The sequence below is a fragment of the Phoca vitulina genome, unplaced genomic scaffold (genome assembly GCF_004348235.1).
Source record: "Phoca vitulina isolate PV1807 unplaced genomic scaffold, GSC_HSeal_1.0 scaffold8, whole genome shotgun sequence".
Taxonomy (NCBI): Eukaryota; Metazoa; Chordata; class Mammalia; order Carnivora; family Phocidae; genus Phoca; species Phoca vitulina.
Genome location: NW_022589711.1, coordinates 51,015,873 through 51,035,589, shown reverse-complemented (window position 1 = coordinate 51,035,589; position 19,717 = coordinate 51,015,873). Strand labels below are relative to the sequence as shown.

General features: G+C 41.3%; 1 protein-coding gene across 3 annotated transcripts in view; it reads right to left on the bottom strand.

Annotated features, from left to right (window-relative positions):
• Positions 1–3,377: 3,377 nt before the first annotated feature.
• ATP13A4 (ATPase 13A4) overlaps positions 3,378–19,717 on the bottom strand; it is a 125,562-nt gene continuing 109,222 nt past the window's right edge. For all 3 annotated transcript variants that reach the window (XM_032406897.1, XM_032406898.1, XM_032406899.1), the window contains 5 exons: positions 18,825–18,996; positions 17,356–17,549; positions 16,168–16,256; positions 13,668–13,748; positions 3,378–8,324 (listed from right to left, as the gene is read on the bottom strand). In XM_032406897.1, the coding sequence (XP_032262788.1) occupies positions 8,112–8,324; positions 13,668–13,748; positions 16,168–16,256; positions 17,356–17,549; positions 18,825–18,996 (749 nt within the window). In that variant the 3' untranslated portion in view covers positions 3,378–8,111. The remainder of the gene's footprint in view (positions 8,325–13,667; positions 13,749–16,167; positions 16,257–17,355; positions 17,550–18,824; positions 18,997–19,717) is intronic.

Below are 19,717 nucleotides of genomic sequence, written 5' to 3'. Positions count from 1 at the left end.
GAGGGAAAATTGAATGGGAAGAAACCAGAAAGGGAGACAAACCATGAGAGACTGTGGACTCTGGGGAAAAAAATGAGGGTTGCAGAGGGGAGAGGAGCTGAGGGGATGGGGTAACTGGGTGATGGGCATTAAGGCGGGCACATGATCTGATGAGAACTGGGTGTTATATACATCTAATGAGTAATTGAACACTACATCACAAACTAATGATGTACTATACATTGGCTAATTGAACTTAAATAAAACAATTAAAATTTGAAAAGAAAAACAAATTTCCATTTTAAAGATGGTTATTCAAAGTCAGTAATATATTTCAAGTATGAACTAAAATTTTCACTTAGTATACAAAAGTATTTCAACTCACCATGTGTACCTTGCTTTATTCTTTTTGAGGAAGAGCCTTGGAAGAAAAAAACAAACAAACAAAAAACTAGATAACCAAATTGGAGCCAGGGGATGGAAATCTGAACTGTCTAAGGAATTCGATTTTATATGGTTGGCAAAAAATCATCCCTTGGAGATGTGTAGTAACTCATAGACTTGTCCAGCTCTCCTCCATTCTATTCTGCTCACACATGTGAAAAGCTTCCATGTGCAGCGCACTATTCTAGGCCCTAAAATGAGAATCCAGAGATGAATGAGGCTCAAACCCTGCCCTTGATCTCAGCCTACTGGAGGCATGCTCAGGAATCTAAATCTTCTGTATTTTCTACTTTCCTCCAGCTGCTCCTGTGCCCCATATCACAAAAGGGCTTTGACAAACTCATCTTTCACAGATATGTAAACCATTCACTGCTCAGCTGGATCCTTTGAGGAATCTTCTTCCTGTAGAAACTGGATGATTCAGAATCTGTTGACAGAAGTTATACTGTTTGGAAGTGATTGATTGTTGGAATATCTGAACTTATAATAGAAAACAAGCCAGCCCAAGGACTTCTGATTAGAGCATGTGAAGCAAAAGGAAAAAACATTCCACCTCACCCACTTACAACTGACTCCTGATCCATGAGGGTAAGTCTCCCCCTCTTCTGCTAGTGGCTTTTCCCCGAGGTTCTCATTTCTCCTCTTATTCTAGGCCTGGTTGCCCATCCAACTACCCTCTGTAGGTAACTGAGCTAGCTCTTCCATGGCCCTCATGGGAGTCAAGTATCAGAACTTGGATCAAATCCTAGGCACTACTTGGTCTTTATTATAAAATTATCTTCTGATGCATTACAGATACTGTAATTTGGTATGGACCACTGAAGCAACTGTTCTTTTTCATTTAATTGCTTATGTTGGGGTTGTAAAAACATCATCTCTTCAGTCATTAAATAAATATTAATTGATTTCACCTGTTATAGAGTCAATTACATTTTCTGAGTGGTTTATATGTCCAGGCTTGGTAGCCTGCACTGCTCATGGGTCCAACAACTTTGTTTGGGGGTCCATTCCCATAGCATTTTATACATTAGTCAGTAATGACTCTTATCACATTCATGGGAAAAGACCATTCTTCAAATCCAAGCACTTAGTTCAGGGAGTGGCAGATATGGTAGGTATCTCAGTGTCTGCTTGTGGGAATCCAACTTCAGAAAAGAACTAAGGGTTCCTGGTGTTTGTACCTTCTGGATCCAAGTAGACACCATCTACCCATTTCTTTTTGAGGGAGGGAAACCACCTGCTATATAAGCAGATTTCAGCTTTCCATGCTCTCAACATGTCTGGATTAGAGTTCAGACTCCTAAGCTTATACTCTTAACTGACATAGGCCACTGCCCAAAAGGGCATTAGAGATTGACTTTATCTATCCGTGTGCTGTGTGGCTCTTAGTAATGTGTCAGACATGGGGCCCTGGCTAAGAGCCAATGACTTCAGCTAGCATAACTGCTGTGCCAACAAAAGCCAGTTCTGCCCTCACACAGGCCCCAGGTACAGGCCCAGACTCCTGCTGGCCTGAGCCACTCACACTTCTCTGGGAACCCTGTGAACTTTCCCTCCTGTGCTAGGGTGAGGTATGGGCAGACACAAAGATTGGCCTTTCCCAACTACAAATCTTGGCATCCAGACCAAATCAGTTTCCAGGATCCATTTAGGGAGGATCCAAACCTATGAAATTGTCCCCAGATCAAACCAGTTTCCAATTAGTCATGGATGGTGGTTAGATTCTTAAGACTATCAAGTTCACCAAATTCTCAAGGCTAGCTTTGTGTTGGGTAAGGAGGAAACTGGATCAGCTTTCAGGAAAGAGCATCCAGCCAGCTGTGCAGTCACTTCCTCTTATGCTTTGCTCTGTCCCTAAGCAGGCCAGGGACAGAGTGGCCTTAGGGCTCTGAGGAGCTTTCTCAGAGTGTTTTCTCCCTAAATGTTCCTGTATGCACTTTCAGGAAAGAGCATCCAGTCAGCTGTGCAGAATAGAGAGATAGAAAGAGAATCTTTCCTATCTTTAGAATCTAGGTTTCACTGGTCACATAAACCTGGAACAATAGTCCAAAACAGGATCATAGAAGGCCCACAACTCTGAAGGCCATCCTGAGTCATTGAGAAGTTTCACGGAAGCCCCCTGCAAGTCATGCTGCATGCAGGGCTCCCGCTTCTAGCATGCTCTCTCCTCCTGCAACCTGGATTGCCTGTATGTACCACAGGTTACCACTTTGGGATGATCTCTGCTACCATCTGAGGCTTCTGTGGGCCTTGCCTAACCCTGAGCTTGGTTGCCAGAGAACCCAGACTTCTATGACTGCATGGTCACTCTGTATCACCTGGCCATACTCCATCCTCTTCAGCTACTTTCTATCTCCTCTAGCCATTTGAAGACATGCTTAGACTGTCTATGTCACCTATGTGTCTCTGCATGATACCATCAGCCACTAGCCACATGCACCTTCCGCCTATGCTCCGCCTATCACATCACTGCCAGGTGACCGAGGCCACAGGTGGATTCCCTCTGCCCTCCTTTATTACACTCTGACAGAATGGGCCTCTCTTTCTCTGCCCTCCTCCTCTCTCCATCATACCTTTCTCTTCCTCAAGTCCTTGCAAAAGATCCTAAAGTTAGGATGAAACCAGAGAACAGATAGAAAAATACACACCCAGTTGTACTCAAACTTTTCCCTTATTCTCTATCACCCAATGTTTGATTTTTAAACAAGTTTGCTTGCCTCAATTTTCCCTCCCCTTGGATTGAGTATATTCCTGGGAGAGCCTTTGTAGCTGCACACAAATTCATCTTTAGGGTCCCCTACATATTGAGAGAGTCTTTGCAGCATGTACCCAACTCTAACTCCACAGCACACCTCCACACCCCACCATGTAAATGGACAGCCAAACTAAGTTCAAAGCTGAAATCACTATACTTTGCACTTTTTGTTGTTTTTATTCATAGTTCTATTGTTCTGGTTAAGCTTCTTTGTACTGAATAGAAAACAGATGTTCACAGACAAAAGAGGAAAAATAAATCAACAAAATATCCCAGTGATTATATTTTTTATTCAGTCATGCCACAGCTGCTTGCTGAGCTCCAACCATTGTCCTGTGCTAGGTGCAGAGTGGTAGGTGGGATGAATCAGGTTTGGTCCCTACCCTCAGAGAACGTGCTCTCTAGTTAAAGTGAGGTTGAGTGAGAGTTGGAATAAGTCCAAACGCTCCAGGACGTAATACATGGTAAAAAGAGCTGTCTGCCACACAAAAGTTGCATATGTGGAGTGTGAGCAGTGTGTTGACAAACGAGATCTCCCTTCTTGCTTGGCAGACCAGGTGGCATTCTAATTGAGTCTTGAGAAATGGGTGGGATTTGGGTGTGTGGAGATGAGAATAATAATTCTTGATGCCCCCAAAGAGAAAGCAGCATGAGCCAAGGTATTGAGTTAAGAAAGTAAGTTCCTGTATGCCTAGAATGAGTGAGTTATTAAGTGCTGGCAAGAATGAGTGAGCTACTGACTGCATAAGGAAGTGACTTTAGCACAAAGCCAAGACAGAATCCATATGACCCTAAACTGCTGTACAAAGAAGGCTGAGCAAAGTTCAAGCAGATACAGGTTTCTGCTTCTGGAGACTGAAGTCAGAAGCCAGAGCTGTATCTGCTCACATGAAATAGACTCAAAGGGCTCTGGTTATATGATTCTACTCCTTAGCTATGGGAGTTGACCTTTTCTGTGATCAATGATCAAATTCAAGAGAACTTCTATGAGAACTAAAAACTCTTTCTGGAAGCAATTACATTGTGATGACAATCCATTGGATAGTTGCCTTGCCTTGCTTGCCTTCTTGTTTTTCAGTGCTACAAACATTTCACCTAGGAGAAACAACATGGGAGAGTGACAGAGCAGGGAACTCATTGGTAGAATGAGTTCTGAAATGCTCCAGTATGCTCTTGGACAAATTACTGAGACTTTTGGAGGGTCTTGTACCTCATCAAAAGAAGGAGGATAGTAATCCTTGCCCTGCTTTCCTCCTAGGATTGTTATGAGGCTTAAACAAGAGAATGAGTATGAAAGTATTTTGTAGACTGTAGTGCCCTGTTAGGGAGGGAAGCAGGGAATAACAGTGTCTATACTGTTAGGAAATTCCTGGAACTTTTTAAAGATGTTTCTTTGCTTCTACATTACTAGAGTAGACCACACCATTTTATTAGCCAGAGTGAAAGACTCCACTGCAGTAAAGGAGAAAGATTGATTTTAGAACGCCAGAGTTATAGATTATACTTCCCTCTTTTGTAAAGAATAATTTATTACAGCATAAACTAAATACAAGGCTCTGAATAAATAATCACTTCCCCAGTCACCACATCTGCAAGTGTGTACATGCACACTCCTATGAGCTCATAAGGACACAGATGGCACAGACATATTTCCATTCTCAGATCATTACTTGTTAAGAGCCCAGAGCCAGGGTTCCTTCCTGTGGGTCAGAGCTGTGTACCTTGGAGTGAACATCTGGTGAACCTCTTAAATGATTTGGATCAGATGAATGTCCTTTTCTGCTCCAAGTCCTGGTCAGATATGCGTATTGGGTGCAGGTAGCTCTGTCCTCGAGTTTGGGGCACTCTCCCATGTGCTTTTACTGAAATTTTCAAACTTCTCTTTCTATGAAAAATACATACATCAGAAGTATTCCCCAGCTGTCAGTCAGGATCCATCAGTGGGCACCTATTTTCTAGAATCTTATCTCTATCAAAACCCACCTTCCAAAGCACAGAACAGTCAAGCCCATTTGTCCACACTGCAGGCCCCACACGGCTGGGAGCCTGTCCTCCCCAGCTCATCTCCCCACAGTATGCAGTCTGATATTCTATGTGGGCAATGACAATTAATGGTTCACATCATAGCATAAAACTGAGACATATGCATATCAAGCCTGAAAGGGATCTTGCAAGTAATTTAATTCCATCTGATATTTGACTTCCATCTCTAATTGGTCTTTGAATATCCACTTGCACCTCCAATGTCACGGAGCACACACTTCATGAGGTCACCAGATTCCACTTCTGTTTGTGTCATTGGGATAGTGGTCTTTCCCACCATGCCCTTTACCCACTGATCATGCCACCTGGCACAGGTGGGAGCCTTCTCTCCCATTGAAACCCTTCAAGTATTTGAAAAACAACTCTTACATCCTTTGACAATACGCCACCAGCCCTGCTTTTCCAAGTTAAGCATGTTCTCACTACCTCTAAGATATAGTTAATTTCAAGTACAGTCTTCAGAATAAGTCCCTTTTGACAAAGATTTTAGATTCAATCCTCAGTGACTGAATCACTTAGGACCATGGCAATGCAATTCAGAGTCTCAGACAGACACTCATGGGTTTTAGTTTTGTTTTGTTTTGAACATACCTCTAGCCCAAGCCTGGCAGGATGCCTGGCATTCATTTGAACATTAGGCCCTGGGATTAGCAAAGGGTTGCCTCCTTCCGCCTGGCAAATAAGAAACTCATTCTTTGTTTGACTGTGAGATCACCCCAAACACCCTGCCCTGCTGGAGCTTTGTAATTAGGAGGTATTTGGAAACAACAGAAGGTTTGCTCGGAAGATCTGTGTCTGAGGCCAGGGTCTGCTTGCCTTACTCTGAATCTCAGTTTTCTCACCTGTAAAAGTAGATCTTAAGTCCTTCCTTGCCTGAGTCCGGAGAGAATCATGCAATTCAAATGAGCTAATGGAGGTGACCGCACCTGGCAAGGGGCTTTTCTAGGTGTGAATGCATGTGCTGCTCTTGCCCGTCACCAGGTTGTAGACCCTCTCGAGCTTGCCCTGTCCACAACCCTCCACTCTTAAAAATTGGGTAAACTATGAGTCTTAGAAAAAGACATACAGAACTAACATATCACTGCTGAGGCTAACTTTGTAAAAGGAAGCATTTCTTCCTGTATCAACGAAGGCAATGATTCTGCACCCTATTTAAATGATTCTTCACACCCTATTTTAAAACCAGAAGCAACAAGGTACTTTCATGGCTGAGAAAAACCATGTTCCCAGTATTATCTATAGTCACAGAGCCTCCAACCATCCTCAGGAATTCAGCCAGGGAAGGCAATGCTTGCATATGCTATCAACAAGTAACAAAGCCACTACTTCAAAAACTAATGATGTATTGTATGGTGACTAACATAATAAAATAAAATTAAAAAAAAAAAAAAACAAGTAACAAACCCAGCCTAGGACCCACCCCCTACCCAGAACATTCACTTAGCATTTGATGTTTGTAATGAAAATTTGGCTTTTGCTTTAAAATACTATTTGTGGATATTGTCCTAGAACTCAGAGTTGTCTGCTGAGCTAACAGAAACCTGGGTGTTTTCTATGCTAAATGAATCCAATATAACAAAATTGTAATAGTGATAAAAATAAGGGCTATTTCGATTTTCGGAAAATTGAAGCCTCGGACTGAAGAAATATGTAGACTGTGTAAGGACTTACGTCAATGATAACATATAATGTTGTAGCACATGACTAACTTTTCTCAAAAATAATAGAGAAGAGGAGTGGAAATAGTTGAAGTTGGATATGTGAGATGTGGAGTTCCTAAAATATAGGAAATGTTCACAGGGGAAGGGGCTGCAGAGCTTAGAGGACAGTGCCTGGGCTCTTTGATATGTGCTACTTTCCTTTCTTTCCTAGGAACACAAGCTGGACCAACTACATAATTTGTGGGGCTGAATCCAAAATGAAAATGTGGGAATTTCAAAATTTAGAATTTCAAGATGGCAACAGCAAAGCATTAAAATAAGGGTGTGGCCCTTCTAAGCATGGGGCCCTAGGTGACTGCACAGGTCATACATCCATGAAACCAGCCCTAAATACAGGTGACTGTACTTCCCAGCTTCTTTGCCAAATCCTTGATAAATGAGATATGAGTAGTGGAAGAGATGCATCCACTTCTGGAGTGAGGCAGTGGAAAGCCTTTGTGTGAGCTCCAGACTCTTCCTTCCCCATCACAGTGAACATGGAGTCCTTCTTTTCAGTCAGTGGGGCCAACAGATTGAAGCAACCAGCACTGTGAGGAAGGCGAGTCTACAGAGTCACCTGGGCCACGAAAGAAGCTCTTGTGTGTTAAGCCACTGAGACAAGGGAGTTGTTTGTTATTGCAGCATCAGCTCAGCCCATCCTTACTAATACATAGGAGAAGGCCAGAGGCAGAAGGAATTGTCTCAACTCTGAAAGTACTACAAAGGAACCGGACAGTGAAAATTTGTGTGATGGCTCCCATGCATTTGTTTTTCCACCAATAAAATACGAATTGAAAAGTGATCTTTCACATGTTACAATTCTAGGACTACACACAGTACTATTTTCTCTCAACTCATTTAAAAAATGTTATCCAAGAAGAAAGATTATATATTCTCCTTGTCCATTAGCCTCCCAATCTCTTGGCCAATTGCCATCCTTGGCCCATTCTTGATTTACTAACACCCTCAATATTCTCAGAAGCCAAGAGGAAAACACTCTTCTGGGGCAGTGTTCTGCTCTGTAGAAAGTATTTTGTCATGTAGATTTTAATTTACCACCATGATTGGATAGGTTTTTGATTCCAAAAACTCCAGCTGATTTTAGAAGAGTCTCATTGCTTGAAAATCACTGAAATTGGTCTCTTTTGTCATTGTTTCTATGTTTTGGCAACTTGAATATCACACTGGCTTCAGAGATGTTCTTCATTGCTCTCAAACACCGGATTGCTGTAAGACACTCCCCTTCCACACCCTGGCATGTCAGAGTAGGATGTTTGGTTTAGCAGCGGCCAACTAGGGTCATTTGCCAAGGCCCTCTGCCATATCCGATACTGACTTTTTGATTGATAGCCAAAACACCTTTTGAATGTCATCCACAGGGCTCGATTTTCAATGATGGCCTCCTGCAAAATAAAAGAGTTACCCTTTACAACCAGAGGTCAAATATTTCCAGGCTATGGCCCTCCATAGACCCTAAGAAGGAACCACCACATTGGCTGCTTAGATCCAGCTTGACAAAAAACGTGAGGCCTGGACAAACAATTCCAATGTGGTTTCCTGGGTTAGGTCTCAGCCTCTCAAACTCTTCCACTTAAGGAACTCCTCTGGGAGAGAGGAACATAGTTTCAAGAGTCTGGAAACAGTTTGAAGTAGTCTGCCTTGAGGATGAAATTTCTTCTGAATCTTGTATATAAATTAAATTTAAAATCATTCAAATTCTGCCGATCACTCCATGCCACACCCATATTTGATTTAATATAAAATGATATTTAAAATTACTTACCACCAAATGGAATTACCCTTTAGAAAGATGTGCCAAGGGCATGATGTGGCTTTGGTATGCCCTGGCACTTAAATGCATAGTTACGAACATAGGTCAGTAAAGTGGAAATATGCACCACAGTCTTGGACTTAGACAGACCTGAATTCAAGTTCCAGCTCTGACACCTACTATGGGCAAATTAATTACCTTCTCTGAGCCTCAGTGAACAGAAATAATAATTCCTTCCTGTTACATTTGTCATAAAAATTATGTAACTCTCCTTACAATGCAGGACATGGCATGGTATAGGTCCTCCCTTTACCACCCTTCTGAACTATTTAACAAATGGTTATGCACTATGTTGACTGTGGCCTCTGACCTTCACCTACAAATATTTCATTGCAATGCATTTTTTAAAATTACAAAAACTATGTCTCTTTGGAAACATTTTAGACTGCCATTTTATCTCGTGAATTAGACTGAGCCTCAAATAGAGCCCAAATTATAACTCACAACACAGAATGCATGAGAGGTTATTTTTTAATTTTTCATTTTTATCATATTTAGCCATAAAAGCTAACCATCTTAGAAGTTATCATGAAAGAAACAAAAAGAAAAATATGAAAATCCTGCTGTCCCACAGAATTAAAACTTATTTTGGTGTTTGTCAGTGGTATCTTTGCTAAATTGGAAGAGTCAATTCTATGGGATTTTACAAGGAACTTTGCCAGAGTAGCAGTTTTCCTAAAATACACCCATCTTTGCCATTTGAGTCCCATTGCCCATGGAAATAATGGGTACAGCTAGTCTGAATTGTCCTCTAAAAATGGATCATCTGCTAACAGGCTGTGAAACACCCACACAGCCATCTCAAGAGCATCTTGCAAACCTCTCGGGCAGGGCTCACCTAGCCAGATTTGTGATTCTACTTTCCCATACCAAAGTTTTTTGGTCCTTCCTAATTAACAAGAGAACAGTAGTTCTCTTTAGAGCTGGAATAAGGCAGGATCATAGGTATCCAATTAAAGGTCTTAAAATTTAACTTACCTCTAGGAAATCTTAGCAGGTTTTAAACAAAACAAATGAAACAAAGCAAAACAGAGACACACACAGACTTTAGTGCTATATGCCATGCAGAGTGTTTTCATAATTCTAGAATTATGTAGAATTCTGATACCTGTATCCCTCTGCTGCTCTGGAAAGGGAAGCTAAAGCACCAAGAAGTGATCTGTCCTGTCACTCTACATTGCAAATTAAATGTAGAACTAGAAACTTTTTTTGTTTCACCCCTTTATGAAATACCATTTCTTAAAAAACAAAAAACAGAACTTCACTACACAAGCTCTTCAGGCTGGCTACTAAAATAATTCATATATATGACATATATATACAAACACATAAGTAATTAAAAAAAAGGGGGAGGAGAATTAAAGCTACCCACATTAGCTCCTCTGCCTTTCAGTTGGAGGTTACATCGTGAGGAAGCAAAGTGAGGATAGGTTCCATTCAAAACTGTTTGCTGGGCCGTTCTAAGATTAGGCGTAGGGTTAGACCTCTTAGTGGACCAGGCACTATTCAGGACTATACGGAAGGAGGCCAGCCATCCCTCATGCCTGTCCCCCAAAACCTCTCTGGACCATCTCTGTCACAGGCTATCCAGGGAGTATGGAGTTAGCATGCCCATCCCAGGAACCTTTAGCATCCGCTGTCAGACATCCCTACAACTACCTGAGAAGAACATCTTGCTGCATCCATGACTGTCTGAGGTCTTTACCTGCTCTGCTAGGCTCACCTCATACGGCAAGAAATTAAGTGTCCGTAATTCTCCATTACAGCTGCCTTCACCACAGACTCAAATGGCTTTGGTTTGTTCCTGAGTGCCTCCTGACAGCAGAAAGGTAACTTCAAACAACTGGAGACGGCAGTGGAAGAGCCTGGAGGCGAGAGCTGGGACCTCACAGTGTTATTTCTCAGTGCAAAAGCTGCTGGGAACCCACACTAAACATCCATGCCTGTCTCCATGTCTCACTCAACACAAGAAACAGAGGAGAAACTTAATCTTTCATGAGTATCAAATGACCCTCTTCCTCTGCTGCAAGCGAGCAGCATCACTTCTTACATTTAATAACTGGACAAAACTTTACCCAGTTTCTATTAGAATAAAGCAGGGTCTTAGATACTGTAGGTACTGAGATGAGTTCTTGCCAGCACAGTTTATATCCATACACAGCCTATACACAAATAACTGTGGCATTTCTCCTCTTGCTTACTCTAAACTGTGAGCAATGGACAAGGTCATCAGAATCCATCTCACATTGTGCCCTAGGACATGGCACATGGTCAACAAGTGCTTGTGGAAAGAGCAAATGAACAAATGAAAGCCTGAATGATTGATAGATTTAAAGTGAGAAATACTAAGTACCGCAAGAGATAATACAATAATAATAGTTTATATTTATCAAATATTTACTGTGTGCTTTTCTGTATTCACAGTTCATGCTCACAGTAACCTGATGAGATAAGGTACCCTTATTATCACTATTTTTCAGATGAAGAAACAGACACAGAGGAGTGGAATAGCAGGTGTTGCCCAGAGTCAGGCAGCAAGAAAGGGTAGAGCCAGGATTCAAACCCAGGTAGACTACTCCTGGCTTATGCTCTTAACTGCAAATATAGTGGCAGTTGAATGGCTTCCTACTAGGGGATTATGGCAAACTTCATTGCTCAGTTACCTGTCACCTGTCACCAGACCTATTGAATCAGAAATGCTAGGGAAAGGGCTGGCGAAGTCCTCCTACTTTGTTGCTCAGCACATTCCTCCCAACTTTTTCCTGCCTACCTAAAAGGAAAAAACTCACACACAGTCTAAGCCAATCTGTCTAATCTTTTGGCATAGTTCTACTTTCCCAGAATCCTTTCCTACTCAGGATGACAATCAGACACAGTTCTAACCAATGAGGCATAAGAGAGAGTCTGGAGGGTGGCTGTACGAAATTATTTTGTTTCCTCATGAAGCGTTCCTACTTGAGGGGAAAAAGCTTGCTGGCGCCTCTCCTTCCATTTTCTTCCTGCATGAAAACAGAGATAATGCCCAGCGACCTGGATGTGATCTGGACACATAAGCAATACGCACAAACGTGAAAGGCCAATATCTAAAGATGGAGAGACTGAAAAGTGAAAGACTGATGATCCCCAGTGACACCACTGAGCTACTAAACCAGCCCGGAAACCACTTAACTCCTATCCTCTTAAGTGAAGCAATAAATATTTTTACTGTTTAAGCCACTGGTATTTGCCTAACCTACCCAGGCTCTGGGAAAGATTCATGAAGAGGAGAGTCCTACAGACGTGCCACAGAGGATGAAATAGCATTTCAATACGCAGACATGGAGGCAGATGTACTACACGGAGGAAATAATGTGATTGCTGCCAGGGACAAGATACATACATAAGATTATCCCTTAAAGGACAAAGTTCACCCTTCTGCAACTAGGTATGAGGACACTCATGTGATGCTCTTTTACTAATTTGGTGGCTTTGGAGACCCATATGGGTTAGCATGGTACTTCTCAATGTAGTTTCTCAACCAGCAGTATCAGAATCAACTGACAACCTATTAGAAATAAAAACTTGCGGGGCACCTGGGTGGCTCAGATGGTTAAGCGTCTGCCTTCGGCTCGGGTCATGATCCCGGGGTCCTGGCTCGGCGGGGAACCTGCTTCTCCCTCTCCCTCTGCCTCTCTCCCTGCTCATGCTCTCTCTCTCTCTCTATCTCTCTCAAATGAATAAATAAAAAATCTTAAAAAAAAAAAAAGAAATAAAAACTTGCGCCTATTCCAGACCTATTGAATCAGAAATGCTAGGGGAAGGCCTGGACAACCTGTGTTTTAACAAATCCTCCAGGTGACTCTGATGCCCATTCAAGTTTGAGAGGCCCTGGTTTTGCATACAGAGAGAGGCTCCAGTACCTTAATTCTATGCCCTAGCAAACTAGCCTATGTATGCCCTAGCAAACAAATGCCCTACAAAAACTAGCAGTTTTTACCCTGCCTGATATGGAAGGTTCTGCAGGGAAGTCAAGTTCCAGGTACTCTCCACTCACCACGAATCCCCCCCTCACTGGAACGAGGCTGGGTTTGCAACCAGAAGTAGGAATGGGGGGCAGATTGAATCCTGATGCTCACCTCTCCTTTGACACAGATGCCTTTCCTAGGGATGCCCCCTGTTCTTCAGTAGGCTCTGAAGAGTGGAGAGTTTGTCTAATAGCACTGAAGGAGGAGAGAGTGAACCACAGCCAAAGAAAGAGGGAGCACAGACACATTTTACTAAAGAAATGGAGCAACTGGGAGATGAAGAATAAAAGCCAGGAAAAGCTCACTATGAATCTTATTTCCCATCTGTAAAGTAAAAGTAACAAGTGAAAGAAGCCAGACACAAAAGGCCATATATTATGTGATTCCCTTTATGTGAAATGTCCAGAATAGGCAAATCCATAGGGACAGAAAGTAAATTAGTGTTTGCCAAGGGGTGAAAGAGGGGTAAGGGGGAATGAGGAGTGACTGCTAATGGGTACAGGATTTCTTCTGGAGTGATGAGAATGTTCTGGAATTAGTGGTGATGGTTGCACAACTCAGTGAATATACTAAAAACCACTGAACTGCATACTTTAAGAAGGTGGATTTTATAGTATGTGAATCATATTTAATTTCAAAAAATCAAATGAGTTGGTTCTCTATTTGTGGATTTTAGAAATGAACAGGACTTTAGACATCATAATTCCATTCTCTCCAGGTCCACTCTGCAGGCAGGAAAACTAACACCTTGTTTGGAATTCACCAGGTGAAAGCACCATTGCTCATGTGGCTGAGGAAGGGAACCCCTTGCACTGCTGAGTCTTATCAATTAAGCTGTTCCTTTTTTCAGACTCCCAAAGAATACCCTGTCCATCTCTGGCCCAAATGATCAGCAGCCCCAGGGCACTTACCTCCACAACAAGGGACACAATGAAATTGGAACTGAGCATAATGATGATGTAGACCCTCCACAGAATAGGAGTGCAGAGCAGCTGGTGGGAGATGGAGAATCACTGTTAGTTTGAAGACAAATAAACGCCAGAAAAATGTTCGCATGTTCATGGTGTACATTTTCATAGGTTATAGATCATGGATGTAATAGACATGCATTATGTGTATGTTATATATGTACATATTAGATACACATACATACATAATACATATAATAAGACATATTTTTATGCATGTATCAAACAATGTGGAAGGACTATACCCAACGATTCCAATGACTTGTAAACTATGATTGTTGCTTTATTTTCTCTTATCTTTCTTTCTTCTTCTTTTTATTTTTTGGTTCCCCTGTAATTTCTAAATTTCCTAAAATAAATTTGATCAAAATTTGATAAATTTGATACGTGTTTTTTGTTTGCTTCCATTGTTTGCTTTTGCGAGGGAATACAGGAACGTGGCCCTATTCCCAGAAGGCTCTGAGGGTACGTGTGTCAAACCTCCAAAATGGGCGGTGTTGCCCTCTACTCTCTGGTGCCACATCTCCCCTCAGCTGGGCCCTGCTTCTGAGCCTCAAGTCAGGGCTTCCCGCTCAGGACCGTGTGTACCCAGCTGCATAGTGCCATGACGAGGGTACTCACCAATGGAGCAAGCAGGGCTGAACTCAAGCTGGCACTTCACGCCTTTTCTTCCCAGTTTCTCTGCATTTTTCCCAATCCCTCCCCAGGCACACGATATATATAATAGATATGTATACTGAATGGCTGGCTGGCTGGATAAATGAAGGAATGGATGGATGGATGGATGGATGGATGGATGGTTGGATGAAATGAAGCCAAGCGCACACTGCTGGACCCAGCACTGCCTCATACACTGCCTTCTACACCGGGGGATTAAAAACTGGTACAACTCTGTGGAGGGCAATGCTATTAAAATTAAAAGTTCAAAATCATTTCTGGGAATTTATCCTAGAGACATATTTGTATGTGCCTGAAATGATATATGTATAAGGTTATTTCATTGCAGCTTTGTTTGTAATAGCAAACGCTGGAAGCAACCTAAATGTCTATCAATAGGGGACTACATATAAATTATGGTACATATATGTACATTGAAATAATTATATTAGCATAAAAAAGGAATGAGGAAGCTTTATGTACTGCTATGGAACAATTACCAAAATACACTGTCTCATGAAAGAACAAGGTGAGGGATCATGTATGTGGTTGGGGCAGCCATGAACACGCTCCATTCAGGTGTCCTACTGGGAGAATAAGTGGCAGGCGCTCTAGTGCTACGCTCAGAATCTCCCACCATGTCTACCCTGAGGCCACACTTCCCATGGGTTGCTCATAGCTAATAACTAAGGATGGCAGGCCTGCCCACTGCACTCATTCTTGTGAGACATTAGACACCTCTGATGGGCAACTGTGTTTGGGCTTTTTTAGAATTGCACTGCAGCCGGGGCACCTGGGTGGCTCAGTTGGTTAAGTGTCTGCCTTCGGCTCAGGTTATGATCCTGGGGCCCTGGGATTGAGCCCCGCATCCGGCTCCCTGCTCAGAGGGGAGTCTGCTTCTCCCTCTCCCTCTGCCCCTCCTCTTGGCCTTGTGCTCTCCCCTCCCCTCATTCACTCTCTCTCAAATGAATAAATAAAATCTTAAAAAAAAAGAGCAAAACTTGCTTGCAAAGAGCCATACCTTACCTCATGAATTGTCTTATGTTGTGTAATTTTGAGACAAATTTCAAACTCTCTAAGAGACAAATTTTACATATCTGAGCAAGGGAAAATATATATTTCTATTCCTTTAGCCTATGCTTTTGAATTAGAAGTTCATTATTACCAAATGTCCTTTAGACCAATAAATAGAATAGAGAAGAGATGGTAAAAGGAAGTGAGTTTTTTACTTAGTGCTCCATGAGCCTGCCTGGCTACCTCTCCATCTCAAAGACACGTTTCACGACGATCAAGATCCTATCTTGTTCATTCTCATATTACCAGTGCCTAACATAGCCCATGGCTATGATGAACATAGGAACATATAGACAAACACGTTTTTAAAGAGTTTTTTTTAAAAAGATGTAAATACAAATTTGAGAATTAACGAGGTAAGTGTTATAGGCAAACTGTTTTCAACAGCTTCAAAACAGAAACATTTAGGAAGAAATCTCTCACACTTGAAAGAGAATATATATAAATAGATTTTTCTATTCTTACAGGGATCTTTTAAAAAAAATGCTCAATGTTTCTGAAATACTTGGAAATCGAGACTAGATAGAATCTTATTTCCTGGCCAGCTTAAATAGAAAATATGAATAAAGCCAGTATTCTTTTTAACTCTACTATTCGAAAAGAATAATCAGTGTCAAGAATCTGTGTCAACTGCAATTGTGACCTGCTTCTTGAAGTCAGGGTGTTATATAACTATGAACCATCATCGTCATATCCCAGAGATAAGACTTACATCCAAACGCCTATATAATTCTGGAATATCAGCAAATAGGATGAAGAGACACACACTCAGCTGTATGACCAGCACAAGGACAAATATATCTGAGGAAATAAGAACACAAGCTATCATTTAGAGAAATCAGAGTATAGAGTGTCACATCTATTGATAGACATATTCTAGATTAACGCTGATTAAATTTACTTGATTTCTACATCCAAACACAGCATAATAAATGGAAAGTACTCATTTCTATGCAATGGGTCTCACCTCCACAATTTCTATGCATGTCCTTGAGGCAAGTGGAAATTTTCACATGCATGTTGTAAGCTTCAATTAATAAAAGTAAGAAATATAGAGAGAGCAACATTGACATAATATATTTTCAAAAAATGCCTTGAAGACATTTAAGTATCTGAGTTTCTTTAATGCAAAACACCTGCCTCAAATCCTTTTCTGGAAAAAAAGGAGGGCTGTAAATAATCAAATGTTTAAATTGCAGTCATGTACAGGTCAGCATTTGACTGCTTTCTCATCTTAAGAAGGAGAAGGGCAAAATAATTTTCTCTGAACAAACAAATTTTTATGAGGATATTGATTCTTCAACCTGTGCTTCTAAATTTTCCCAATTAGAGAGGCAGTGGTGGCCTACAAATAAATGTTCCAAGGGCTAATCAGGTCACCCACTTCCTCTAACACACTCCCCACCCCAGCCCAGAATGCAAGGTGGTGGCAGGTACTTTGGCCAAGAGCCTCCACAATCACTATGGCCAGGTTCCTTCAGGAGGGACCCACTCCCAGCCTGCCAACCACACAATGCCATCTTAACCATTGTCTTAATGGCAGGAGATATGTTCCAACTGAGTGCTGTGACACTTCTCTCCACTTCCTCCTGGATGAATTCTGACACGTACTGACAAGTAAGGAAATAAATGAGCCATCCCTATTTGGAGTGATGCCATGAAAAGACAGCTAGATACAAACTTCTGGTGAAGGAAAGAGTAGAGAAAGAAACCCTAGAATTTAATGCAGCTTTGAGGGAAGGAGCAAAGGATGAGGCTGCACAATGTGTTTTAGAGAGCCCTAGAGTAGAAGTCAGCAAACCCAAGATAAGCATCAACTCTGCAGCTGCTCCCAAGTGACCTAGGGATATCTGTTCCCTCTGGTGACCTCTCACCTCTGATCTGGTACAATGCTACTCACAGTTTGTATAGATGGGCTGCCTAAATGGTTTTCCTTTAGAGAAAATAAGAGCCACAATGATACAGTTGATTGTTCCCAAGAACCATATGGTAGTGTTCTCAAAGCTTATGAAGGCACCATTACTTCCAATTTTTTCTGGAGCAGTTGGAGAAATGATTAACTTTGAGATGCTTTCATTTTGCAGTGTGCAGACACTAAAAAGGAAACAAAAAGGTAATGAAGTAAGATGACAGGTCTTTATGGAACATTTGTATCTACAGGACTCCATGCTCTCAGTGTACTTATTTATACTTTGGTAAAGAATATACTGAAAAGTAAGGAGAAGGAAACCAGCACAGATAGATCTATATTTTGGATAGATGAATAGATAAAAGATAGATAGATGATAGATAGATAGATATAGATAGATAGATAGATAGATAGATAGATAGATAGATAGATAGATAGGGGATAGCTAGATAAGCAAGTTATATATTCAATAAATTGGACAACCATCATGTGTATTTTGGCTATGTGGGAAAGACGTGAGTAAGCCATGATTCTTCCCTCTCATCGCTTAAGATCTCTAAACATTCATAAATAGGGTGACCATATAATTTGTCATACAATAAGAACAGATTTGAATGTGAAAGGAAAAGACAAATATCATCAGAAAAACTGGTAGTTGCCAGAGGAGACATGAGTGGGGGGGACGGGGAAAATAGATAAAGGGGATTAAGATGTACAAACTTCCAGTTACAAGTGAATAAGTCACAGGGATGCAAAGTACAGCATAGGGAATATAATCACTAATATCATAGTAACATATGGTGACAGATGGTTACCACTTATCATGGTAAGCACTGAATGATGTACAGAATTGCCAAATCGATAGCTTGTACACCTGAAACTAATATAACATTGTATGCCAATTATACTTCAGTAATTAATTAATTAATTACACATAAGTTCATTGTTATATCAGGCTTAAAGTGGGGCTGACTGGGCAAACTATAATGCATGGTCACCCTAGATATAAAAGATGGTCATAGATCATCATGACACAAGACAGGCAAAGGTAAGTGCCAAAGAATGATATCCTCAAACTGTGCTACAGGGAAGAGAAGATCACTGGAAATTTTCCCAAGGGACTTAAAGAAGCCAATGCTTCTAGAAGAATGAAGAACCATTTGTTTCCTGTCATAAGGGTCAAATGATATTTGATAGAAATTAGAATGTGAGGGCGCCTGGGTGGCTCAGTTGGTTAAGCGACTGCCTTTGGCTCAGGTCGTGATCCTGGAGCCCCGGGATCGAGTCCCGCATCGGGCTCCCTGCTCAGCAGGGAATCTGCATCTCCTTCTGACCCTCCCCCCTCTCATGCTCTCTCTCTATCTCATTCTCTCTCTCAAATAAATAAATAAAATCTTAAAAAAAAAAAAGAAAGAAAGAAATTAGAATGTGAGATGCTGGAATTGGGGCTTTGATAGTACCTGTGCATCTCCATGGAATACCAAGGCTGCCTCTGAACCAGAATGAAGCCCACAATGTGCATAGCCAGGCTGAGAAGAATGTTGAAAATCACAGAGAGCAGCAGAGGTGGGGAGATCAGCCGTCCTGCAGGCCTGAAAGGCACCAGCTTGGGGTAGGCACCATTCAAGTTCACTACAAAATAAATTCAAGTTTTATATTTGTGAGAGCAGGAAAATGTTCTATTCTTCATCAGAAGAACAGTGTAACTTCTTGGGCCCACACATCCAAGCAAATTGACAAACTGAAGTACATCATTTTTTTGAGGGAACAAAATAACAAATGGACTCCAACGCAAGTCATATGAGAAATTCCTAAGAGAGCAGACAGAACAATCATGAGACACTTTTATTTTTGCCTATTAAATGAGAAAAGGCCACCAAATTATAGGTGAGGACATGATGAAATGCATACTCTCGTACACAGCTTATGGGAATGTACATTGACACAAACCTTCTGCCAGGCAATTTGACAATAAATATGAAAAGATTGAAAATTGTTCATAACATTTGACATGGTCATTCCTGGAAATTTACCTAAGCTAAAAAATTCAGAGGTATAGAAAGATGTTCATTACTGCATCATTTACAGTAAATTATGGTACATCTATATAATGAAACAACACACAGTCACTTAGAAGTAATCCTTTAAAATATTCAATGACAAAATGAGGAGTGATATCAGAAAAATGGCAGAGCAAGCAGCTCCAAGTTCCCATCCTTCCACAGAAACATCAAAAAACAAGCAGAAACTGTCAAAACTAACTTCATCAGAACTCTGAAAAACAAAGGCTTATAGCAATCAAACATATGCTAAATCAAAAAAAAAAGGCAGCTTAAAAATGGTAGGAAGGTTC